Here is a 25,171-nt window from a genome sequence, read left to right on the forward strand (position 1 = left end):
GCCTAAGTCCCTTTATGGATCTGGGCCCTGTCTCTTCTTCTCCTTCCATGAATTTGCCCACCTCTGTGTCACAGAGCAGAGAGAAGCACAGGGCTCCTAGTTACTAACCTAGGCAAAGAACAGGGATATAATTAGCCATCTGAAGTTCATACACATACTACATTTATCAAACCATTCCCCCCTGCCCATTCCAATCTTCTTTCCCAGGAGTTTTTACTCCTGATCTACACTAGTGCATGCGGGAAGAGAATCAAAGCCATAATCTCTGAGGGTAGACAGATCGTTAAATACAGTATGACTACTAATGCAGTAGCAGAGAGACAACCAGAGTGTGATGAAGAGCAAAACAAACCTGCTAGTCTCAGTAGAAAATGTTGCCAGCAGAAACGTTAAACTGTTCACCATGGCTTACATGCCCTATGTCCACCTACCCCCAGCTCAGTCTTTTATTAAACTAACATGTTAATGCAAAGCTACATGCAAAGTATCTATTCCTCACCAAGGGTTTTTCAGTCTTGCATTCATAAATCAGTAGAGATATAAGGGGCGGGGGAGAAGAGATGGGCTCCAGCTGTGAAGTCCAGTCCCCGACCTAAACTTTGCCGAAGTCTCATAAACACACATTCTAGGTGAAATCCTGGCCCCACTGAAGTCTGTGGGAAATTTGCTATTGAACGCAATGGGGCCAGGATTTCACCCTCTTTATTAAGAGAATGTCAAGCTTCTGCAATTATTATTATTCCTGTTTATTACTATAGTGCTTAGGCACCAACCAAGAATGGGGCCCCACAGTACAAGGCACTGCACAGAGCACGTGGCAGCCCCTGCCCTAATGAGCTTACATTCTAAACAGAGAAGACAGACACAGGGTAAAAGACAGGGATAGAGCATAAATAAAGAACTCAAAGGCCAGGAAAGCCCACAGCACGGTTGTAAAGTCAAGGTTTAAGTTGCTTTGGCTGAGGCAGGACCCCTTAAGAGCTCTTCCTCATTCAATCTGGAACATGGTCACTATGCAGCTGAGTGAATGGTACATTTGTGCACAGCGCAGCTGCAGTTCCGTCTGAACGTTGCTTTTCAAATGTTAGGGGTGTTCCGAGTGCACTGTCCATGCGCGAAGGGCGGTTTTCATGCTCTCCTAACTGCCAAATCAAAACCAATATTCACCGGAACACTCCAAGGCACTTCTCAGTGAGGTTGTTAACCTGCTAATTTTCAAATTAGGTTTGGTCTAGACCGCTAAAAAAAAAAAAAAAAGTGTGTTTTTACCATGGATTAACTAGAGTGCACTAGCTAAAACCCTAGTGGAGACAAGGCATTTTAGTTTTACTGCAAGGTCAACCACAGGTGGAGGGTATAGCACCAACCTTGCCTACCAGCTACCTCACGGTAAACTCTATAGTGCAACTCAGCCTGGATGTGAGGACCTAAACAGAGGTCCACGTCTAAATCTTGCAGATTCTTTCAGCAGAACATCAGCAAAATAAGACCTTTCTTGTCTTTTCACACAGCAAAACTCTCATCCAAGCTCTTGTTATCTCGCATCTTGATTACTACACCATCCTTTTCCCTGGCCTCCACAAATGTTCCAGTCAGATCCATTCAGAGCATTGCTGCAAAGATCATTTCTCTAGCCTATCGCTTTGGTCACATTACCCATCTGTTGGCATCCCTCCATTTGCTCCCTCTTGTCTATTACATCAAATATAAGCGATTTGTCTTCCCTTTCAAAATCTTTCACGACCTAGCCCCACCCTACCTATTATCTGTCATTCAGAACTGTAAGGTCACCTCCCACTTCCACCCGGGCCCATGAGGCCAGTCACCATTGCCCTCTTGTTAAATTTTTAAATAAACACCTTTGTGCTTTCTCCCATTTCCACCCAGGTATACAGTCAGGCCCACAGGCTTCAGAAGCTGGTGTTCCTTCCAGCAGAGTTTTCACCAAGTTAACCCTTAGAGGGTCCCATTTAAACTCCACACTTGGGAGGCGTTCCCTGTACACATCTGCAAAGCCACCTCATTATCCACCTTCAAATCCTTCCTCAAAGCTCGCCTTTGCTGTGAAGCCTACCAAAAAAACTTGACAAGTTAGGCTGCTGATGTGCAGAAACTACAGCCTATCATACTGACCAAGATCATCTGTTTCCTTGGATACAGACAAACTGATGGGGAAGTACATCTGTTGTCTTTTTTCTTACAAACTAAGTATTAACTCTTTGAGGAAGGGACCATCTTTTTGATCTGTTTATGTACCCCACTTGGAAGAATGGGGTCCATGCCTGGGGCTCCTAGGTGCTGAAGCAATAAAAATAATAGAGATAAAGCACCATATTCTATTAGGATTTTATACTGAGATAACTAACATGCAATAGTTATCTCACTGTTAAAAACAAAAACAAAAAAAACTTTGCGGCATTGAAGACTTGCATTGCCAGTGCAGCATTAGAGCTGTCAACAAACAGTTGCAAACATATACATATATTGGCAGAAACCAAGCCTAGAAACCCATAGGTGATGTTTTCAAGAAATTATTCATGATGCAAAACAGGTGCTTAGAATGGAAACACTTAGGCATCTTTAACTATAGCTGTTATTTGCACTCAAGCTATAACATACACATACACTTCATGAGACAGAGGAAAGCAACTGCTGTACTAAGTTTCTTGAGATCTCAGGGTTCTGCCAAGGCCTAGAGCCACTTACTTTAGCCAGGTATGCAGCATTCCTTATTGTCTCCACCATCTCTCTGCCTGCAGGGTGCACCTTTGCCACATGCACCCACATCCTCTCCCAGGTCTGCCCGTCGATCGGGAAGCCACTTTTATTGACGAGGAAAAGCACCCCTCCATCTTTGTCTTCTTCTTCTGAGCCCCCGTTGTTGGCTGTGCTGACAGGCCGTGCATGAGTGCTCCTTGACCGGCCCCCTTTGGCTCCCTTGGGATGGGGGCAGTGGTGGGCTTTGGAAGTAGAGCCTGTCATGATGGGTTTGAATTGCGAGAGTAGTCCAAGCAGGACGTATGTATACAGTTCAATGCCACAACAAGGAAGCCTTATCCATCTCTCACTTGCTGCCACAGCAATTAGGCAGAGTGGTTATTAGCTAAAATTAGCCAGCGTGAGTGCTGCTGGGTTTGTTCTCTTGTGGGCTGAATCTAAAACCAGCAGAGGGTGAGAAAGAGGGGGAAAAGAGAAAGCATGTTAGCAGAAGAAGAGGAGCAGAGTTTATGCAAAACATTCAGCTCACTGCATCCCCTAAGGCTGGCACATGAGAGGATAACAACATGGCTAGATCCCTTTCCGTATCAACTAAGACTGACAGACAAAAGGAAAATAGCAATCTGGAGAGACACCTCTCTGTAAAACTCCTGCGGGCGTCACACAAGGGTGACAATAGCAATCTACCTAGATCCCTCTCCCCATATTACCCCTGGGGTTCCCAAAGTGACCTGGACCTGGCTAGATCCCTCGGCATATCGCGCCTAGGGCTGTCACTCTGGCTAGATCCCTGTCTGCATCACCCGGTTCGATCTGAGACAATGCTGGAGTCCAAAACGCAAACGCAACAGAATCCCCCTCGAACTGAAGCCCAGAGACCCCGCTCTCCACACTCACCCTCTCCTCTTTCCTCGGAGGTGGGTGATTCTGTGCCAGCCGCCAGCAGCAGAGACCCAGACTGCAGCACGACCAGTCTTATATCAGGCTCAGCTCCAGACGGGTCCGCTCGCAAGCGATCCCCAGCAGCAGAGGGCTGGGCAGGGAGTGGGTGGCTGCCTGGCTGCTTCCCCCGCTGCTGCTGCCGGCCGCTCTTTATCAGACATTCCACCCCTGCCCCGAGTCCGCCCCCCGCCCCCTCACCTGGTCGCAGCGGGATTCATTGCGCCACGGACCCTCCGGGAGGCTGGGGCTGCTGCGGCTGCCTCTTTCGCCTTAGCCCATGGTCCATGATTGTTACTCTCTGACACGTAACCATGTTACCCGGCAGCCGCCGACGTTCCGAGCGCCCCTATTGGCTGCCGCAACAAAGAGGGGCGGCCCCAGGAGCTGGACGGCCAGGCTGAGAAGCTTTGCCGAGTTCTGCTTGGCGGTGATCCTGCCAGGGGGCGGGGCCAGCGGGAGAAATCTGAGCACTCAGAGCTGGAGCTGAGCTGCCCTCGGTGCCTGGAGCTCCCAGTGGTTCAGTGCATTTAAATCGTAAATCGCGGTGTTACATGGTAGACATTTGTACGTAGATGAAGATTAATTCTCTTCACAGTATTCTGTGTCGGAACATTTATTTAACATACTGTGCTAATCTAAATGGGGGTAGATTATTGCTTTCTCTGGTACTCACAGGCTGCAAGACACTTCACAGCGACAATCCCTGTCCCAAACAGTTGACAATCTAAACCCTCAGTCCTGTAATCAGATCCACATGGGGTGACATTTGTATCTATACAGATCCAGTCACAGAACCATGGTCTAAAGCAGGGGCTCTCAAACTTCATTACACTTTGAATCCGTTCCGACAGCAAAAATTACTACATGACCCCTGGAGGGGGTCCGAAGCCTGAGGCCCCCCAAGCCCCACTGCTCCGGGTGTGGGTGAGGGTGCAAAGCCAAAGCCTTGGACAAAAATCAAAGCCCAAGGGCTTCAGCCCCAGACAGGGGACCTGCAACCTGAGCCCGACTGCCCAGGGCTGAAGCCCTCAGGCTTTGGCTTCAGCCTCAGGCAGTGGGGCTTCGGCTTTGGCCCCAGGTGCTGGGGCTTGGACTTTAGCTTTGGCCCCGGGCCGCAGCAAGCCTAAGCCAGCCCTGGCAACCCCATTAAAATGTGGTTGCAACCCACTCTGGGGTCCTGACCCACAGTTTGAGAACCGCTGAAAGTGCCACCCTGCCCACCACTTTTACCCTCTCTCCCGTACCTCAGTGTGTTGTAACCAGCGACACTAACATTCCAGTCATACACATCGTCCCACCAGGTTTCCCCATTTCCCCTCCCCAGGGAGAACTTCCAACTCCTCTTCCTTATTGCCCAGATTCCAGTGCCAAGAAAAGTGTTGCTTCCCTTCAAGAGTGATATCTTGCAGAGCACCTACACCGCACCACAGTATTCCCCTGAGTCCACACTTGTGTTACTGCAGGATGGGTTATCTGTAAGCCAGGGAGAGACTCCACCTCACTTGTCCCTTTCTTCCCTCCTTTGGAAGGTGCCGGGGGAGAAAGAGAACGTGTCCCCAGGGCTGAGGCAGCATGGGATTGCTGGCATTGCAGAATGGGATTGCTGGTGTTGCAGCATGCTCTCCAGGAACCCTCAAGCCTTCCCTATCAGCTCAACAGCATCAGAACTGCAGAGCCTGGATTGGAGCAAGGGAAAGGTCTGTTTTCCACAGAAGTCTTCCCTCAGGCCCAGAGCATTTAGAGCAGAAATCCCTGGGGGAGTTAATGTTGCTCTAAAAAGAGCTGCACAGCTTGTTGACAACACCACGCAAAGTGATCTGTTTGTAGAGATGCATAAAGCCCTGCACTGATTTCTCTGAGAGGCTTCCCCCGAGCTGTTGGGGGAGGCAGGACCTTATTCCTTACCTCTCGTGACAGGGCTGTGTGAGAGCTTGTAGAGAGCCAGAGGCAGCTTTCTAGCGGGTTAATTCAGACATTCCATATGGAACCTAGGGGCTGCAGCCTACGGCAGGAAGGAGCCAGGTGGTTGTGGGAGCGACTCTAGGAGGAATGCCACGGGATGGCTTTCTGATCACCTCTTCACTCTGCTTCTTCCCACACCCACCTTTAGGGTAAGTCCATCATCTCCTCCTTAGTGCGTGTGGGCTGGAAACCAGATACGGCCGTAGAGAGGTTGCCCACTCAGCCCATGAACAGGAGGATCCATTGCAGCTCAAGTCGTACTGCTTGTCACAGCCCAGAGGAATACATGACACTGAGCCTGGACTCTGTGACTGCATTAGTCACCAACAAGGGAGTGTGGCAGGAGAGGACACATAACATATCTACAAATAGCTTTTTCTGGACTGCTGAGGTGGGGGGAGAGAGGCCAGATTCCATCTGGCTCCTTAGGACTCTGAGGAAGCTCTGGGATCTGGAGACAGGTCTCTGGAGCCTTGGGATGTGCAGGTTTGGAGACATGTGGCTCCTACCTAGTCCAAAGTAACCTGCCGTGCTCCCCCACAAAAGCCATATTAACAGGCACCACTACAAGTGACCCCCATGCCTCTCTATTTCCTTGGCCACATGTATTGTGTCCTTTTTCTACTCCAGAAAAAGAGGACAAGAGTTCACTACAGCTACCACCTCAGGGATTGGTTGGGTTGAGATCAGCTGGTAGAAGTATGCAATATCGACAGAATCTGGGACTTCAAGCCCCTAGACTAACCTCTTACCTTTATAGACCTGCCCTTTCATCATACGCGGCTATTTTAAAGTTTAGCGTGATAGTAAAGAGACCCATTTTTAACCCTTCACCACATAAGACAAAGCCCGCAGTATTCATCATTAACTATTTGTTTCTACTCTCCTGGCTCCCAAACTGCTTTTTCTCCCTACTGCCACCAGCCACCTTCGAGTTCTCCCTCTTCTCTCCCCGGCTCTGCTCACTTGATTGCAGCAGCTCAGCGGATGGTCCAGTTTTGCTCTTTCACTTCCATTCTCCTTCACTTCTGTGGATGGCTGCATTTGCCATTGAGCAGCCTGATGGAAATACCTGAGCCCTCTGTCTAGGCACACAGGCCCAGCAGCTAAAGCCAAAGACCGCCCCCCCTGAGAGCAGGGGGAGATTAGTTTGGAGTGTCAGGAGTGGAGGCTTGGCCCATGGGGACCGCAGGCACTGCAGCTGCTGCCACCTACATGGTAAATCCTCCAACCCATCGACAAACGGCTCTTCCATGTTCTGCAAACTGGCCCCACTGGCTGACTATCTAGGAGAACAGAAACCCTTTGTTAGAGCAGGAGAGTGTCTTCAATGCAGCTCTCTTTCCACGCCTCCCAGAAGGCCATAGGGAAACACCTGCGAGTTTCTAGGAGTCTCTCAAGGAGTTCCCTGCTCAGTCACTTGGCAGAGCAATGGTCTCTGACAGTGGCACTGCAAAGGGGAGCTCAGCAGATGGTCCCCTCTATGGCTTCCTGAGTGGGAGGGAGCTTGGTCTTGTCATTTAAGGCCTAGCTGTCAGAGTCAGGGCTCCTGGATTCTCTGGCTTTGGAAGTGGGTGGAGTCTAGTTGTTGGAGCTGGACTGGTATTAGTACCATGCTTCCTTCCTGCCTCTCTCAATGATGTTGTGTGAGACCTTGCAGCCAGTTGCTTTCCATCCCTGTGCGCCAGCTAACAGAGATAATACTGACCCTCCCCCTCCCCCCCAGAGGGGCTGGCAGGGGTCACTACCATAATGACTCAAGTTGGAGTGAGTTGTGCTCTTGGCAGCGAAGGGCCCAGATTCAGCCCCCATGGATGCCCAAGGTGTCTATATGTGGCCATGGTTTGACTCACCTAGCATTTAGCTGTTTAGCCTGGCCCTGGCCATGCCTGGTGCATCTGCTCCTGGCCCTCTCTGGCACACAGCTCCATCACACACAAGAACATGGCCCACCAAGGACAATCTATCAGCTCCCATCTGGTGTTCAGCTCCAAGATGGATGGTGAGCCCTAGTCAGACCATAGAAAGACAGGGTGGTGTTCTCTGGTGGAAACTGCTGGAGCTTCAGCCTCTGCTCCCACCTCCACCCACAGGCTAAGGGCTTCAAAAGTGATTCCTGATCCCAGGTAAACAAAGTAGCTGAGCTGAGGCCAGGGTGGGTGGAATTACTGCTGGGACTGATCCAAAGAGAAGAGCAGACTTCGCCTCTGCTCCAGGGAGATTCCCATAGGAAAAGAAGCTGGGGTGGGGGTGGGGACAATACAAGCACTACCCCTCAGCCCTTGAATAGCAGGCAACTAGGACTTTGGGAGCCAAGGTACTGGTGTATTTTTGCTGGACAGCAAAAAAGAGCATTGGAGAAATTGTACAAAGTCAATGTCATGGCTGGGTCAAGGGCAGCCAGACCTACTGGTCAGAGCCAGAGTCCACACTTACATGACAGGAGTCGAGAGTCAGCTGGGTCAGGATACTGGAAGATCAGAAGCAAAAGACAAACTTGTGATCACAACCACAAATCAGATGCCAGAAAATCAAGCCAGGGGAGCGGCAGCAGAAACAAGCAGCACATGATCCAGGACAGGGAGCAGCCCTCGTGTTCAGTCAGCTTCCTGTTCCTGCTGCTTCCTTACGCAGGGCCAATTAGCTTCTCTGGGACTCCTCCAATAGAACCTCAGGAGTGGAGCCTCAAACTGGGGCTGAACTTCATGGGTCCTAGGTAAGCAATTTTCAGCAGGCTTCCAGGTGGAGGGTTGGAGTGTGGCTGCTCCCATGAACCCTGCAGACCTGGGTTGATCTCTCCCTGTTCAAACCTCCTGCAGAAAACATTATCCAGGATCCTGGACACATCCTCTGAGAATAAAATGAGGATATCATGATGAGAAATAGGTCTCTGTACCAGGGCTGGGATCCAGGGATAGGGAAAGCTCCCAACCAGGATATGTAGCAGGAGCCCCCTGTTTGTTGCAAGAGCCCCAAGTGACAGGAAGAGTGAACGGTTCTTACCTCCAGGAGATGCATGGGATCTTCCATCTGAGCCTCAATGAGACCCATGTTGCTTGGTTTGACAGGATGAGATCACCTGTCCCCACTGCTCCCTGAGCTGGGCTGGCTGCACGATACATCTGTGTGAAAGGCTGAGACAGAGCCTAAACGTCAGATGTGACAATCAGGGTTCTGTCACCCCATGGGGAGAACAGGGGGTCTGAACCCCAAAGAACAAGCAATTGAATCAACTGTTTCAATGCAGAATTATTGTGCCATACAGGTACATCCTAAGGTCCTCTCATGGACTGGTAACTGGTTAAAAGATAGGAAACAAAGGGTGGGAATAAATAGTCAGTTTTCAGAATGGAGAGAGGTAAAGAATGGTGTCCCCCCAGGGATCTGCACTGAGACCAGTGCTGTTCTACATATTCATAAATAATCTGGAAAAAGGGGTAAACAGTGAGATGGCAAAATTTGCAGATGATAAAAAGCTACTCAAGTTAGTGAAGTCCCAAGCAGACTGCCAAGAGCTACAAAAGGATCTCACCAAACTGCACGACTGGGCAACAAAATGGCATTGTTCAATGTTCAAAATCCAATGTTGATAAATGCAAAGTAATGCACATTGGAAAATACAATCCCAACTCTACGTCTAAAATGATGGGGTCTAAATTAGCTGTTACCACTCAAGAAAGAGGTCTTGGAGTCATTGTGGATAGTTCTCTGAAAACAGCCACTCAATGTGCAGTGGCAGTCATAACTGCGAACAGAGGGCAGAGGCCTGTGTGGGGCAAGGAGGGCAGGGATTTGGGAAGGAAGAGCAGAGGATCAAACACTTTCTTAACGTGGGTCAGGATGATCCCCATTTCAAAGAAGAGAAAGTGAGGCACCAGGTAGGAGTGTGACCTGGCCAGGATCACGTTACCACTCAGTGGCAGGACTGCAGTACAACCCGTTCCCTGCTCTCATCACTGGACCCTGCTGCCCCTCCTGTATGACCCCTCCAGCCATCCTCTCCCATAGGCCATCCCCACCACTCTCCAGTACCAGGCTGTTTCCATAATGGAAGCAGGCTTGTAACAGAATTCACACACCAATAGGTGCCCCTTCCTGGCAAGGCCTGGTGTCACAGCTTTCTTGCTGAGCTAGCACCCCTGCTGATAGTCGCTAGGGCACTCTGGCAGGTTTTTGGCTGGGAACTCAGCCCTTCAGCCAGGTGACCGTCTTTTAGTCCACTCCTTCCTGGATTGCGCTCATCCCAAACTAAATTCCAAAAAGGTCCTTTACAGAAACAAGGTCTTCTGTCCCTTTGAGGGCTCTTCCTCAACCTGACTTTGGCTCGGCCTGTCCTTGCTGGCCTTGGTAACCCTTTCTGTGGCCTTGTACGTCCCCTTCCTTAGAGACCATGGGAGAACCAGTCCTACCCTGGATTCAAGGTTCTGCCCCAAGGCCCTGTATCGAACAGCAGGGCCTACTCCTGTACCTTTGCTGTGGTTTTCCCTGGTTTTCCTCTCAGGTGGAGCTCACTCTGTAATCCATTTGGCCTAGCTCCAGGCTTTATAGCCCACAGGCCAAGCCCCCCTGTTACATACCCTCCTCCTTAGAACCTGGCCCACATGGGGGGCAAGTTCTATTCTTGTCCAAGCTTCATCCCTCGTCATGTCGTCACTGTCACCGGCTGCACGCTTGTAGAGCCTGCACGCACAGTGTCTCCAGCTCCACTGCCAGCTCGCTCACCAGAATGAAGAGGTAATCCTTCTCTTCTGCAGTATCCCAGCGCTCTTCCTGCAGCCACTCATTCTCATTAACCGCTGCTTGCAGAGCCTCTTCTGAAGCCTTTAGCTTCTTCTGTAGTCTTTTTGCTACTGCCGCTGCATACACCAAAACCTTTTCCGTCAGGGTCTGAGAACCCACCATGGACAGCTCCACCCTTGTGTTTGTCCCTTCTTCAGTCTGCTTCATCTCTGGGCCAACCGTTTCGTCCTTCACCTCCCTGCAGCATCTGACAGGGCGTGTGGGTGGAGGGTCTGCAAGGTCTTGTCCCCATCTTGGCACTAGGCCACGCTTGTAGACTTTCTCATGCCCTGCTCTTCTGGGCTAACCTTCTCAGCACAGCCCAGGCCTGCTCTCTGTGTCTGCTCTTTTTGTCCATGGGCATAGCAGACCCTGGGTTGATTTCCCTTTGCAGGATCTCTCACAGGCATTGCTGCTGCTGCGTCTGTAGCTCCACCTGCATTTCCTTCTGCTTCTGTTGGATTTCTAGGAACTGCTGGAGAAACCCCTAGACCTGCTTTGGCTGTTTAAATTGTCCCGGGAACTGAAGAGGGAAATCCAGTGACCAGCTCAGTCCCTCGAGACACCTGCTTGGGAGAACAGACCTTCCTTCAGCAACCAAGACTTCCATCAGCCCTCACGGATCACTGGGGGAATTCAATCCTCCTGACTATGCCAATCAGAAACGAATCTACTGGGAGTTACGTGCCCCACTGGTGGGCAGACATGGCATCACAGCCCTCTTGCTGGGCTAGCATCACCCCTCGATGGTTGCTCCAGCACCATGGCAGTTTCTCTGCCTGATAACTCAGCCCTCCGGCCAGGTCACCACCTTTAGTCCACCCTTCTGGGGCCCAGCTTGTCTCACACTAAAAGTCCAAAGAGGTCTTTCCAGAGAGAGCAGTCCTTCTGCCATCGCTGGGGCTCTTGCTCAGCCTGCAGCCCCCGTGCTGGGCTTGGTAACCCTCTCCGGGTGCGTGTACGCCCTGTTCTTTGGGGCCAGTAGGGAAACCCAGTCCCACCCTGACACTGGGAGCGGCCTAGGGCCCTGTACTCAACAGCTAGGTCTGCTCCTTTCTCTTTGCTGCAGTTTTCCCTGGGCACTTCCTACCTCTCTTCTCAAGTTCCCCTCCAGGCTTTCCTTGCTGCTCTGAACTTCCTACCTCGTTCTCATTCCTGTGGATACCCCAGCTGGGCTGTATCACCACTGAAGTCTGGCTCTTTAAGGGGAGGTACATGGTGCCTGTCAGTTAGGGCTCATTCTGTAATCAGCTTGGCTAAGCCCCAGGCTGTGCAACCCAGGGGAAAGCACCCGGCTCACTCCTACTGTTACTGCGCTGGGGTCCTTGCGCCCCACCTGGTTTCCAAAGGGGCTGAGTACACGAAGGCCTCATTGCCTGGAACTGGAGTTTGCTTGTTCTGGTGACTCTGACATTCAGGCCCTTCATCATTCAGAGGCTGACAGGTGTGGTGAGGGGGCTGGAGAAACCCCACTGCTGAGCGGAAGGATGTCAAGGAGTTGGGATTCTGGGAGCTGATGGGTTCATTTGCCCTGCTGTGGGAAGTGGAGCTGGAGACTGGAGATGCCATGGGAACGAGACTACCTGATACTGTCTTCATGCCTGAGGAGCTGGAGCCTCCTGCCGGAAATGCTCTCAGGATCCAGGTTCGAGGACATCTCTGGGGAGCTGCTTCCTAGGAACAAAACCAGGGTGGTACGATGATGGAGATGTCTCTGTCCCAGAGCTGGGAGCCAGGGACGGGGGAAGCTCCCAGCCAGGCTGTGCTTTGGGGATCCCATTTCTCCCCCAAGAGACCCACATGCTCCAAGGAGTAAATGGCTCTTACCTCCATGAGGGAGTGGGGTCTTCCATCTAAGCCTCTTTGAGAGCCAGCATTGCTTGGTTTGATGGGATGAGGTGACCTGTCCCCACTGCTCCCTGAGGTGGCTCAGCTCCAGGTTGCGCCTATCTGGGAGGCTTTGCCAGATCCCAGGGCCTGGAAGACAGCTGGGAAGGAGGCTCCTGCCCCAGATGAAGGAATTTGGGGGGCAGAGGGAAGGACCCTGCTCCACAGAGAGGGGAGAGAGTTTCTGTGAGTACCAGGGGGCTCCATTTCCCCTTCCACTAGCTCCCCATTTACAGCGAGCCAGAGTAGTACCTGCAGCTGGGAGTGGGAGTTGCTGGAGGCCTTAGAGGCACAGCCCCTGCAGTGCCTCAGGCACTTGGCGCAAGCGCTGGATGATGCAGAGCTGGCGCATCACATTAGCCACGACGTCCTCCTGCTGCAAGGGAACGAGAACCTGTCAGACACTCAGACGTCCCCGAAGAATCAGGGGGGATTAAGGGAACCTGGAACCAGCAGCATTCCCACCCAGCACCTGCCCACCTCGGAGGCATGGATTCACCCTCCTGACCCCCAGAATGGAGGCTTGTTGTCCTTTCTAGTGACCTCCAGTGCCAACCCCCCTCTCCTTGGAGGGTGAGCTCCTGCCACCTCCTCCTCAGTGCCCCTGAGAGCTGTTCCACCTCCAATCCACAGCTCAAGTTCTCAGAACCCTCTCCTCCACCCCCACCCCCACCCCCACCCAGGTTGGGCAGGGAGGGGGCTCTAGCGGGGAGGCAGGGGCGGGGGGGATGAGGGATTCTGGCAGCAGTGAAGTGGGATGTGGGGAGGTTGAGACCTTTCCCCAAGTCATCCCAGCCACTAGTGCTAAAGCTGCAGGATGGCAGCCCTGGTGAATGGGGCAGATCAGCAGCCCCTGCTGACTGAATCCTCCCGTTCTCTCTAGAGTGAGTCTAGCCCTGCCAGCAGCAGGACAAGTTTCCCCTGCCCATGTGCCTCAGCCCTGCCTCGTCAGTTCACATCACCTGTCAGTCCTTGGCCTCCCAGGCTGCCAGTGATGGGAGCAACTCTGGGTGGTGGCTCGGGTGACACCGACACTAGGCCAGTGATGAACTGCCAAAATCTTAACTGGTTCCCTCTTCACCCCACGAGGTGGTCGTGACCCACCCCCGCCCCCAGGGACTCCTGCCCCATCCAAACCCCTGTGTTCCTTGACGCCCCCCCCGGAACCCCTGCCCTATCTACCCCCCTCCCCTGTCCCATGACTGACCCCAGAACCAGGCAGGAGGGTCTCGTGGGCCACCGTAGTGGGTGCCCACCCCGCCCCTAAGAGCCACAGGGACCTGCCGGGGGGCAAGATGTGATGCTCCCAGGAAGCATCCGGCAGGTCCTTCTGGCTCCTAGGGGCAGGGGAGCATAGCTGGGGGGGAGCAGGGGGAGCAGCTGCTCCCCCCACTGATCACATCAAAAGTGGTGCCTTAGGCACCGACTCCATGGGTGCTCTGGGGCTGGAGCACCCACGGGGAAAATTTGGTGAGTGCAGAGCACCCACCGGCAGCTCCCCGCCCCGCGCCCGGCCCCAGCTCACCTCCGCTCCACCTCCGCCTCCTCCCCTGAACGCACCACCCCGCTCTGCTTCTCCGCCCCCTGCCCCCTGGCTTCCCGCAAATCATCTGTTCGCGCAGGAAGCCGGGGGGAGGGAGGGGGCTGCGAAGCAAGCGGCAGCTTCGCACTCAGGCCCAGGGAGGCAGAGGTGAGCTGGTGCGGGGAGTGGTTCCCCTGCACGCCCCCCTCTCTCCCCCCAGGTTAACTGCTGTGGCACGGGCGGCCCTCCTCACACCTCCCGCCCCTAGCCCACCTCTGCCTCCCTGGGCCTGAGTGCAAAGCCGCCACCTGCTTCTCAGCCCTCCCCAGCTTCCCGCGCGAACAGATGATTTGCGGGAAGCCGGGGGGGCAGAGAAGCAGAGCGGGGCGGCGCATGCAGGGGAGGAGGTGGAGGTGGAGTGGAGGTGAGCTGGGGCCGGGCGCGGGGCGGGGACCTGCCGGTGGGTGCTCTGCACTCACCAAATTTTCCCCGTGGGTGCTCCAGCCCCAGAGCACCCATGGAGTTGGCGCCTAAGGCACCACTTTTGGCCAGTTGTTAAATATAGAAATTTAGAAATCTCAAGGGACAACCGGTTCTAAAAGGGCTTCTAAATTTAACAACTGGTTCCCGTGAACCAGCTCCAGCTCACCACTGCACTAGGCCACTGGGAACTGGTGCAGCCCTGTGGAACAGGAGAGGCTTGAAGAGGGCACTTAAGGGACTCTTCTGCCCTTCCCAAGACCGATAGTACCGGGTCCTAAGAACATAAGTCTGTGACGAGGTAATGCTTGTCATTAATTAGCCTTGCTAAACAGCTGGATTGGAGCTGCTCCGGGGACAAGCTGGCTCCCTCCTGCTCATGGAGGTGGATTCATCTCCCTTCCCTGTAGCACCTTCTCTCACTCTCATTCCCCACCAGGCTCCTTGCTGACAGGCCAGTGAATGGCCATAGGATGGGAATGAGGCCTGGGCCTCACCCCAATCTCCTGAGTCTAATGCAGCTGCTTACCTTGTCCCCCATCAACTGCTGGGCTTCCCCCAGGAGGGAGTAGGTGAGGAGCAGCCCAGATTGGCTGACACGCAGCAGGGGGTCATGGATGGCCAGCACTGCCATCCAGAGGAAAGATCTCTGCACCTCCAAGAAGAACTTTCCGAAGACCTAAAGCCAACAGGACATGAGGCATTAGCAGACTGCCCAGAACCAGGCTCCAAATCCTGGGGCTAGAACGGTATCTCCGTCTAGTGGCCCTAGGAGGCAGCCAGTGCAGGGGACCCAGCCACCCCCATTCCCTGAGCTGTGTCATGCCCTGGCAGAGTGTCCTTACCTCCCCTACCCTGGCTGTGTTCTTGTAGCCCAGGAGCCTGCTGTCCTGGTGCCAGTCCCAACACCACAGGTCTTCAGCCTCATGGATGGTCAGCCCTGGGAGAGACACACACAGTTGTCATTCTGGTTGCAGTGCTTGTGTCCTTCCAATCCCACTGGTGGCTGCACAGTGGGCAGAGTCCTCGCTGTGTGCCTGGCCCAGCAGAATTGCAGGGGTGGTGTAGAACAGAGAAAGAGATCGAGAGAGACTCATCCTCCAGCCGGGGTCAGTCTGAGAGAAATTGGCTGGGGTCCCAGTCTCACTCTTCTATCAGGTGCCATTTCCCAGCTGGGTTCCTTACTCCTCTGGTGCAGCAGCAGCTGGTCGAGCCGGTAAACCCCCTCCCTGGCCTGCCGGCTGATGTCCTTGGCTGGGTCACCGATGAACAGAGCCAGCTGTGCCACATGGTGACCCATCCTGGGGAATTCTGCTGAGTTCTAATGGAAGGGAGAGGGAGAGGGGACTCCATCAGCATTTTCCTGTCAGCTCCCAGTCTCCCACTGGGCTAGGACTCTCCTTCCCCTCCACCTCTCTGCAGGAGATGCCTAGAGGATAGAAGCTAGAGCTAGATCCTTAATTTCCTCTTCCCCCAAGGGAGCCTGGAGCACAGGGATGTGGGCAGGGCCCTCCATGAGGACTTGTTTCCACAGATGCTCCAGGATGACAGGAAGGCATGAACCTGGAGCATGGTCCCCTTAAAAGCCCAGAGTCATCACTTAACCAGGACAAGAAGAACATGACTGAAGCCAAGCTCATTATCATGACTCTGCCTCCCCAAAAAGAACACTCTTAACCCACAGCCCCTGCAGCAGCAGATCCTACAGCTCGTTGGCGCCAGCCCACCTATGCCTGGAGTCAGGAAGCTGGGGTCAGAGGTCACTTACGTCAAACTCAGGGAGGGTGATAATGAATCTGAGCAGGGCCGTGCTGCTCCTAATGGCCCTGGCTCTCTCTTGCGACACCCTGGGCACGATCCAGTAGTTAATGTGCTTTGGGGAAAGTAGGCAGCATAGGACCAATGGGCAGGTGCATGTGTTGTGCAAATGAGACCCACCCCCGACCCCCAGGGGGCTGAGACATTGTGCACAGGGTGGAATATCTGATTCATTGATCGCAGAGCTTTAGAAGGGGATTGTTGCCCCCAGGACGATGCTTGTCTCCTGCAGGTCACAACTTGTCATTGTCTCTCTAGATTGGAACAATGTTCGGGCTCGGGGCTGGTCCCATCCTCTCTGAACTCCTCATTTCTGAACAGCTCACCAGGAAGGAGACAGACCCCTCACCCTTCCCTGACTCTCAAGTCCTTGGTTGAGTGAAGGGACTGAGTGTGAGCACAATCCCCACAGGAATCTCACAGCCCGTCAGAGAGAAGGGCTGATTCTCTAGGGGTACTCTTGTTTCTCTAGGAAGGAGCCTGTGACTCTTCTCTGAGGACCATCTTCTGGATCTCACAGGAGGGGTTCAGACTCTCACTCCCCAAGCCAGCCAGGGGCCCTGTGGTTAGTGCTCAACAGAACCAGGCAGAGCTCTGGCTTGAAGTCCCAGCTCCTTCCTCTGTCCTTCCAGGAGGAAGGGCCTGACACTGCATTGCACTGACTGCCCTGACCAAGGACGGCCCACTGGGGGCCCAGCTAAGAGGACAGACTGGAAAATGGATCTAAGAGTTAAGGTAAAATTGCCCCCACCCCTCTCATCGGGCTCACCTCCAAGAAGTAGTGGAGCCTGCCGGTGTCTGGGGACTCTGCCAGCAGGTTCCCCAGCATGGCATCCAGGAGGTCTGGCAAGACCCTATGCAGATCCTGCAAAGCAAGGGAGAGCCATGGGTCAGAGTTAAGGAAAGAGGGACTACACCTGCCACAGGATCGGAAGAGGGGTCTCTGGGAAGCACTGGTGAGACCCCCAAACACATATCCTGGCCTCTCTCATTCACATCCCACTGCAGGCAATTAGCAAGGATTCATGGCAGGATGACAGGTGGCTCTTCAATCCATGACTTTAGCATGATCTACCTGGACTTGGGTGGTGTCCTTCTCTGTGCCCAGGGTGAAGATGACATGCAGGGCAGCTTGAAGGAGGTGGGTTTCCAGCTCTGGCTCCAGGGCAGGTGTCATGGTGCTGGCAAGAGAGAGGAGCTGGTATTAGACTGTGCAGTGCAGTGCTGGGACTCTCACCAACACGGATGTGAAACTGCAGGGAAATAGGCACAGGCTGGCGAGAATGGAAACTGAGGCACCGAGCCAGGGAATGACAAGGCCAAGGTTTCCCAGACAGACAGTGGCAGGGCAGGAATAGCGCCTCTTCCCTGGACCCTGCTGCCCCTCCTGTAGATCCTGGGAGGGAGCCTCTCCCCAAAGCCATTGCAATGTTACTGGAGTGAAAAGAACAGCCCAGCCCAGAGAGAGTGAACCTTCCCACCACCTCTGGCAGAGGGAGCCACCCTTGGGAGGTGACCGGGGAGTGGGAGGAACAGTGACTCCCAGCCCTGGGCCTGAGCAGCGCCAGGGTTAGGGCAACCAGGCGGGAGGCTCTCGGTACCTGAGGTTGCCCACAGCAATCAGGGAGTTAGCGAGGACGGTGCCGGGTGGAGAGTTATCAGGCAGCTCCTCAATGAACTCCTGTGAGACCCAAAGGAGACAAAGGAGTGTGTGAGATTCAGGCCTCACTGACAGTTCCCAGTGAGGAGATTACACAGTCAGCGCCCCACACAGCCAGCAGGATCCCCCCACCTGCCTCCCACTCCTCCGATTCCTGCCCAATCTCAGAATTTCTCCCGTCTCTTCTCCCCAACCTTCAGCCCCAGCAATCCCTGCCCGCAGCTGCCCCTCCAGCATCAGCCAGCCCCCATCCATTGGGCCAGAGAGACTCCTGCCCTCCCATGTCTCTGTCCTGCCTCCAGCTGCTGGGTACTGTGTCTCGCTCACCACAATCCTCTCCACTACAGCTGCCTGCAGCAGTTCAGCTCCAGTGTGTCCTGCCCTCTCTGACGTGCAGCGAGACACGCGGGGTGGATGGTGTGCAGGAACATGAGGTGCTGGGCCTCATCCTGCACCCACCAGGAGTGGGATCAGGGGAGAGAGAGCCAGTTAGCCAGGGACCTCCCTGCCCCACCCCCACCAGCTGCAGGACTCAGGCCTGAATGGGGGAGAGTGGGGACCCCCCCATTGTCCAGATCACCCACGACTCCTGCACAAGCTCCTCACCTGGAAAAAAGCAGCGGCGCCCATCGGCCTCGCGGCTGCCCGAGTCATAGGTCCTGCTGCTGTCCCATGGGGAGCAGACCGAGCTGCTGGTGCTGGGACAGGGATCCTCCACCTCCTGCCCTGGGGAGGCTGGAAGGTCCTCAGGGAGCGGGCAGGGCGAAGGCTCCTGCTGGGAATCAGGGCTGGGTTCCTGGGGCCGATGCTTCCCACACAACAAGCCCCAGAGCCACCCTGCCCGGCTCCCCTCCTGGGCTGGGTCCTGCCTGCCCAGCCACACCCTGGGCCAGCTCCATTTCGGCTTGGCCGGTGGCTCTCCCACCTCGGCACCTGCGCCGGGAGTGGGTTTCCTCTGCCAGAAGGCTGGGCACTTCCACCTCCTGGCCCGGCCAGGGGCTCCTTCCCTGCCAGCGGGGAGGGAGAGGCCACTCTGCTCCTGGGGAAGATGGCAGCTGCTTCCCTCAGGCTCTGGGGCCACCTTCTTCCTGAACATCCTCAGGAGCCTGATCATCCTGGAACTGAGCGGGGAGCAGGCGTGAGCCTGGGGTCAAGGCAGCCTCTCACTAACCAGCCTTTTTGGTCCCTCCCCATCCCTGCCCCAGCCAGAGCAGCTCCTCCTCCCCCCACAGGGGTGCAGGGAGTGCAATCTCCACACACTGGCAGGAGCTCATTGCATGATCTGCTCCCAACATTCCCCCTCGTCATTCCTGGTGCTGCAACACCCGGGGAGTCTCCTCCTTTTTGAGCACCGGGGTCAGTCACAAAGACCATTGGTCACTTTGGACAAGCAGCTCACTCCTGCCATCCCAGGGCACATTCCCCCCCAGGCTAGAGAAGGAACAGAACCCGGAAGTGCGGACTTCTCCTGGGAAACCATTCCCCATGTCAAAGTCCCTAGGCATAGCAAGCCCAGGGCCCCCTCATTTCCCATTGATTTCCATGGCCCAGCTCAGAGATTCTCAGCCTTGAGAACAGTCTCCTACAAAGGAAGGGCTGGGAGCCCCATTGCTGGGACCTTTCCAAACACACTGGAGACAGCTCTGGAGAAGCCCCTCCCCGGTCTGAGAGCAAGGGGCTCCTGGGGGCGGTTTGCAAATCCAATCTCCTTTGGGAGAGATTCTCCCCCTCTTTCTGCCTCTCCCCAGACAGACAGGGGACGCCACAGAGGAACCCTAGTGCCACTCACTTGCTCTAGGTGATGGAGCGATGGATGGCGGATGTTCACGGTCGCCTGTGATGTTGCTTGCCCTCCTCCTCATTCTCCAAGCCCAAGGCAGGCTGGAGAGGGTGGTGACCTGAGGAGTTACCCTGCCCAGCCAGCAGGCAGGGTGATGACACTGGGCGATCGACTGGCTGTGAAAACAAGAGTCTGTCTTATTGCCAAGGGACGGAGAAACTCAGCCAGCAGCAGGGGGTGCAGAACACTGCCCTAGTGCAGGGGTGACAGCGCCTCCCAGCTCCTGACATCCCGGCACTTTACACACCTTCCTGGAGCCTCCCAACTCCCCTGGGCTGTAGGGACTGCGACCCCAACCCTACTGATGAGAAACAGGCCTGGGGAGGGGAAGCTACTGGCTCAGGGTCACACCAAGTGTCAGAGCCATGGATGGGACCCAGCAGACCTTATGTCCAGGCCCCTTCACTAACCACTGCTGCACACTCCCTCCCACAGCTGGCAATTACAACCATGTCCGGTCTCCCTGCCTTTGAGGGGGAATGTGCTCTGCTGTAGTGACTGGACCAGGGGATTGCGAGTCAGGACTCCTGGGTTCCATTGCTGGTTTTCCTATTGACCTGTGGGACTTTGAGCAAGTTGGTCCCCCCTCTATGGCTCTGTCCCCAGCAGTCAAATGGAGATTTCCTACTTTCCCACTACTGGAAAGTGCTGGGAGAAAAAAGCTGCTCTGACAGTGCTAAGCAGCATCTGATCATTAAAGGTCGGTGTGCACTGCCCAGGAGGAGGAGTGTTTGGCTCTGGGGTTTCACTTCAGCCCAGTCTCTAGCCAGGGGCCCAGCCATGGAGTTTGGCTCAAGTAGACCAATTCTCCAATTTGTTAAGGGAGTTTTGAATTCCAATCCTGTGCTCCAAAGTGCTTGGTGTCATCTGCAAATTTTAGAAGCATACTCTCCACTCCATTTTCCAAATCATTAATGAAAATATTGAATAGTTCCAGACCCCAGACTGATTCCTGCCAGACCCACTAGGTACACCCTCTCAGCTGGACAGCCAAACATGGAGAAGGACTCTTGGAGTACGGGCTTTCAACCAGCTGTGCACCCACATTATACTAATTGCATCGAGACCACATTTCCCTAGTTTGCTTGTGAGAATGTCCGATGGGACTGTGTCAAAAGCCTTCTTAACACCAAGATAGATCACAACTCCTGTTTACCCACCTCCACTAGGCCCATAACCCTGTCAAAGAAGGAAATAGGATTGGTTTGGAATGATTTGTTCTTGATAAATCCATGTTCACTAGTCCTAAGAATCAAATTATCCTGTAGGTGCTGACAAACTGATTATTTAATAATGTGTTCCAGTATCTTTCCAGGGATGGAAGTGAGGCTGGCTAGTCTGTAAGTCCCAGGGTTCTCTTTATTCCCCTTTTAAAGATAGGTATTGTCTTGTTAGTGGATGGGAAGATGTTCTTTTTCGGGGATCTGAGAAGAGAACTGGGACACAGCACCTGGTTTGTTAAGACCACAAAAATGGAGGCAGGAACCTCTTCTCTCCTCCTGGCAAAGAACACCAGGTACCTAAAAGAGTGGGACTCACATCCCTGAATGGGCTTTAAAAAAGACAATGGTTAACATTTGGCCCCAACCATTTCTTGTTTCCACAGATGAGACATTTTAGCAAAGTTTAGAATTCCTTGGTGCTCAACACCGTGAAACTCCGCTTTCTCCTTCACAAAGGGCTTTAACGCCCCTTATCTCACCCAGGACAATGGCTGCCCAGAGTTCAAGAATTTTCCCTCTTCCCATTGGACAGATGGGGAGTCTGAGGTTCAGAGAAGGGAAGTGACCTACCCAAGGGCCTACACAGCAAGGTGGTGGCAGAGCCAGAAAGAGAAGCCACCAATCCTGACTCCTGTTCTAACAGACAACAAACCCCCCAGAGGCAGAGATAGAGCCCAGCAATCGAGATGGCCGGGAAATTACATTGAAACCGTTTCTGTCAGAAAATCCCATTCAGACTAAACCAGTTTGTTTCTTGAAATCATAACAAGTGGGATGAAAATGCTTTGCAAAAATATTTTGTTGCAAAACAAAAGCATCTCCTGTTTGTCACACTGTGTTAAATTGTCTCATCGCACATAAAGAGAAGACACTTAGATCTTGAAAATTAGATAAAATGCTTCAATCTGAAGTAAGTAGTTGCTGCTCTTAATTTCAAAATAATAAAATACAAATAAAACAGAATATTTCAGCTATTCTATGATGTCATAATCTGATCTGAGGAAACGTGATAGGACACCTCATATTATGCACTGTTCCTAGTGACACTCTCCAATGGATCCCCATCCTCCACCCACTGTGAGGTAGGTAGGAGTGGATTTTTATCCCTACTTGAAAGATGAAGGAGCTAAGGCTGAGAAAGGAGAATTGACTTGTCTTAGGTCACACAGCCAGTCAGTGACAGAGTTGGGAATAGGACCCAAGAGCCCTGACTTTCAAACTAACCGTCAGATCTTGAGTTTCATACATTGAATAACCTCAATAAAGTGCTCTCAAATGAGCTCCAGATCAACAACAATTCACAGTAATTATTCAGCAAGTATTTTAGGAGAACTGGAATGTTACAGAGAATCATGAACTGCTCAGAAACAATTAATGCAGAGAAGCAGGAAAATTCATCAAACATATGACTGGTTATGACTTATTTACTTGGTCTTAAAAGACAACAACAAAGACCTGAGTCTCCTCCCTGTCAATAAGCCGCCTGCTCAGCCAATCAGGGTAGAGACTGAGGGGCAGGCGGGTTCTCACCAGAGAGCCCAGAGGATGGCCCAGGTCACCGGTGAGGATCACTGTCCAAGCACTATTTCAACCCCAGGTGGACCTCCCACAATGGGAGCTGCAGAGCACCCCCCCCAACACACACACACACACACACACACACCCCCTTCCTGGTGGTGGGAGGGGAACAGGGGAAATAACAAAAGTAGTAAGAAAAGAAGAGAAAGGAGGGAGGGATGGAGGAAAAGGTAAAACAAAAAGGACAAACCCCAATGTCCCCAGTGATTCTAAGGGACAAAATCAAAGATGGGGAATAAAATTCTGCCACCTTCAGCTAGTATTTTCCATGCCTAGAATTCAGTTGGCACCAGATGGATCAGACTGAACAGGTTCCAGTGTGGAACCTTTTGGAGACTCTTACCTTGTAAACAGGGACGTCTGTTTTCTAGTAAAATCAGGAAAAGGAAAGGAGAAAACTTGAAAGAGGTTCCTCCTCGCGCTCACGTATGGGAACCCTAATACTCTCTCAGTCCTCAAAGAGAGACCTCAAGAAGGAGACTTGCTGTAGCAAAGCCACAGGGGTCTCTGAGGTTTCCCTGGCCCTGCGCCCCTGTCCTGCCTGGCTGATGTCCGCATCTCTCTGTGAGGTCACCACCTTTGACCAATAGGCTGAGGTCCTGCAAAAGGCCTTTGTGATGCCACTGCCACACCACCCCTCCCCTGCAGTGCTAATGTCCTTTCACTGGCCAGACCCACTGGAGGTTTGAGCTACCCCTGTGGATCACCCCACTCAATGAGTGTTCATTCTAGGAAGCAAGCCGGCTAGACAGTAAAACATCAGAGGCTGCTCCCAATGCTACACTCAGTTTTTCAGAAATTAGTAGACTTTATGGCCAGAAGAGACCATTACAGCATCTAAGCTGACCCCCTGCATATCACAGGCCTCCTGTATACCTCCTGTATAGCTACTTTTTGGGCAAACACATTCCAAAAAGGCATCTAGTCTTCATTAAATGACATCAAGAGATGGAGAATCCACCACTTCCCTTGGTAGCTTGTTCCTGTGGTGAATCATCCTCGCTGTTGAATATTCGTGCCTTATTTCTAATATGAATTTGTCTTTTTTCACCTTCCAGCCATTGGGTCTTGTTATGACTTTCTCTGCTAGATTAAAGAGCCATTAATACCCAAGATTTTCTCTCCATTAAGCCACTTCAACACTTCAATGAAGTCACCTTTCAATCTTCTTTTGATAAGCTAAACAGGTTGAGCTCTTTCAATAGCTCACTAGAAGGCATTTTTCTCCAGCCCTCAGAACATTTGGTCGCTCTTTGCTGCCCCAGCTCCAATCTCTCAACATCTTTTTCAAAGGAGGACACGAAAACCGGATGCCGTATTCCAATATCAGTCTCACTGATGCTGTGTCACCTCCCTATCCTACTCATAGCTCTGCTCCTACGTTTAATGATGGCTTTAGCCCTGTTCACCACAGCATCACACTGGCAGCTCGTGTTGAGTGGCTTCTCCACTATGGCCCCTAGATCCTTTTCATAGTCACTGTTTTCCTGGATACACTTCCCCATTCTGGAGGTGTGGCTGGCATGCCTTGTTGCTAGGTATAGGATCTTGCATTTGGCTCTGGTCAAACTTGTTTTCTTTGAATGGGTCCAGCTTGCCGAATGAGCCAGATCGCTCTTTATCACTGCCCCCTCCTCATCAGTAATTACCACGCTGCCACTATTTTGTCACCCACCAATCTTATCAGCAGTGATTGTATATTTTCTCCCAATTCATTGATAAAAACTATTTTAAAAAATTAGTCCTTGAGAGCTTCTTCAGACCCTTAGTACCCAGGACCTGCTCCCCACAGCACAGTGAGAAAAGGCCATCCAGCCCTGCTGGTGCATAGGGGATAAGCACAGAACAAACACACCTTGAGGAGCTGTGTTGTCCGTAGGCTCTGAACAACATGTGGGGGTCAGCTGCTTACAAATGCACTACAGACCTGTAGTGTAGACAGGTCCCAACTGTGTCTTGGTTTCCCACCCTGTAAAATGGGGAGACCAAACAAAACCTTGATTAGCTCTATTTGATAGTTGGGGAAACCAAGGCACGCAGCAGTGAAGAGACTCGCTCATGGTCCCAAAGCTAGGAATAGAAAACGGCAGGTCTTCTGATAGCCAATCCTGGGACCTAGCCCCGGTTATCCTGGCCTCGCTGCTCTAACTTTAATCACAGCCTCCATGTCTCTTCCTCCATGTCCCTTAACCCCACGTCACTGCAGAAGAAGGATTTTCTGTTAGCCAGCTGGCTCTAATGCATGTGGATGTCCTTCCAAAAGAGGTGCTCTGGCTCAGTCCCATGTTATGGTTGGCTGAAGGAACCACTTGGTGACATTCTAGGGCCTGAGTTATACAGGAGGTGCGACTAGATGCACATAATGGTCCTTTCTGACTTTAACATCTATCAATCTATACATTTTATGCTGCTAGGAAGATAACTCTGGACCTATTTTCTCTCATTCACTTTCAGTTGGAATAATTGAAATCCAGGCCAAAGGATTTCCTCTTCCATTGTGTCTTCAGCACCTTTGAGAGCAAAGAGTTCCTGTTATCCCACAGGTTCCAGTTTCAACCTGTCCCAGGGTGAGGTGGCCAGGAAAGGGGTTGGAGCGCAACTGTACTTAGCCCAGGTTACGCAGCTCCCTAGGGCAAAGGGAATAAGTGTGGGGGTAGGCTGACCTGATAGCAAGTGTCAAAAATTGGGACAGGAGGTGGGGGAGAAAAATCAGCACTGTCCCTATAAAATCGGGACATCTGGTCACCCTAGGTGGGGGTCAT

The 25,171-nt window shown here is 52.8% G+C and overlaps 2 protein-coding genes and 1 long non-coding RNA gene across 6 annotated transcripts in view; all 3 read right to left on the reverse strand.

The window, feature by feature from the left end:
- VASH2 (vasohibin 2) overlaps positions 1-4,663 on the reverse strand; it is a 68,184-nt gene extending 63,521 nt beyond the window's left edge. Inside the window, exons 1-2 of one of the 4 annotated variants that reach the window (XR_005224852.2) lie at positions 3,859-4,663; positions 2,707-3,155 (exon numbers count right to left, since the gene is read on the reverse strand). Coding sequence is in view for 2 of the 4 variants with exons in the window: in XM_007064757.4 (XP_007064819.2) it covers positions 2,707-2,982 (276 nt within the window). In the remaining 2 variants the exon portion in view is untranslated. Of the gene's footprint in view, positions 1-2,706; positions 3,156-3,615; positions 3,788-3,858 lie in introns of those variants that run through there. The other 3 variants (XR_005224853.1, XM_007064757.4, XM_043543671.1) reach the window with 3 other exon arrangements.
- Positions 4,664-7,481: 2,818 nt separating this feature from the next.
- On the reverse strand, positions 7,482-11,918 carry LOC122465189. The gene is made up of 4 exons (XR_006289839.1): positions 10,200-11,918; positions 8,626-8,756; positions 8,059-8,472; positions 7,482-7,631 (listed from the first exon to the last, which is right to left on the reverse strand). It is a non-coding gene; the product is annotated as an uncharacterized LOC122465189 (long non-coding RNA).
- Positions 11,919-12,189: 271 nt separating this feature from the next.
- On the reverse strand, positions 12,190-18,023 carry LOC114020584 (maestro heat-like repeat-containing protein family member 1). The gene is made up of 9 exons (XM_043543147.1): positions 17,901-18,023; positions 17,710-17,789; positions 17,184-17,289; positions 16,878-16,973; positions 16,059-16,163; positions 15,136-15,611; positions 14,820-14,969; positions 12,541-12,664; positions 12,190-12,445 (listed from the first exon to the last, which is right to left on the reverse strand). Exons 1-6 carry the CDS (start codon positions 18,021-18,023, stop codon positions 15,384-15,386), a joined length of 738 nt encoding a protein of 245 aa, XP_043399082.1. The 3' UTR covers positions 12,190-12,445; positions 12,541-12,664; positions 14,820-14,969; positions 15,136-15,383.
- Positions 18,024-25,171: the final 7,148 nt, after the last annotated feature.

Source organism: Chelonia mydas, chromosome 3, assembly GCF_015237465.2.
Source record: "Chelonia mydas isolate rCheMyd1 chromosome 3, rCheMyd1.pri.v2, whole genome shotgun sequence".
NCBI lineage: Eukaryota > Metazoa > Chordata > Testudines > Cheloniidae > Chelonia > Chelonia mydas.

Coding starts and splice junctions, on each gene's coding strand:
- LOC114020584 (XM_043543147.1), bottom strand. CDS start 18,023: ATGGATGGGGGCTGGCTGATGCTGGAGGGGCAGCTGCGGGCAGGGATT. Junction 17,790..17,900: donor ATCGGAGGAGTGGGAGGCAG/GTGGGGGGATCC, acceptor TGGGTCTCACAG/GAGTTCATTGAGGAGCTGCC. Junction 16,974..17,183: donor AGGACACCACCCAAGTCCAG/GTAGATCATGCT, acceptor CTTGCTTTGCAG/GATCTGCATAGGGTCTTGCC.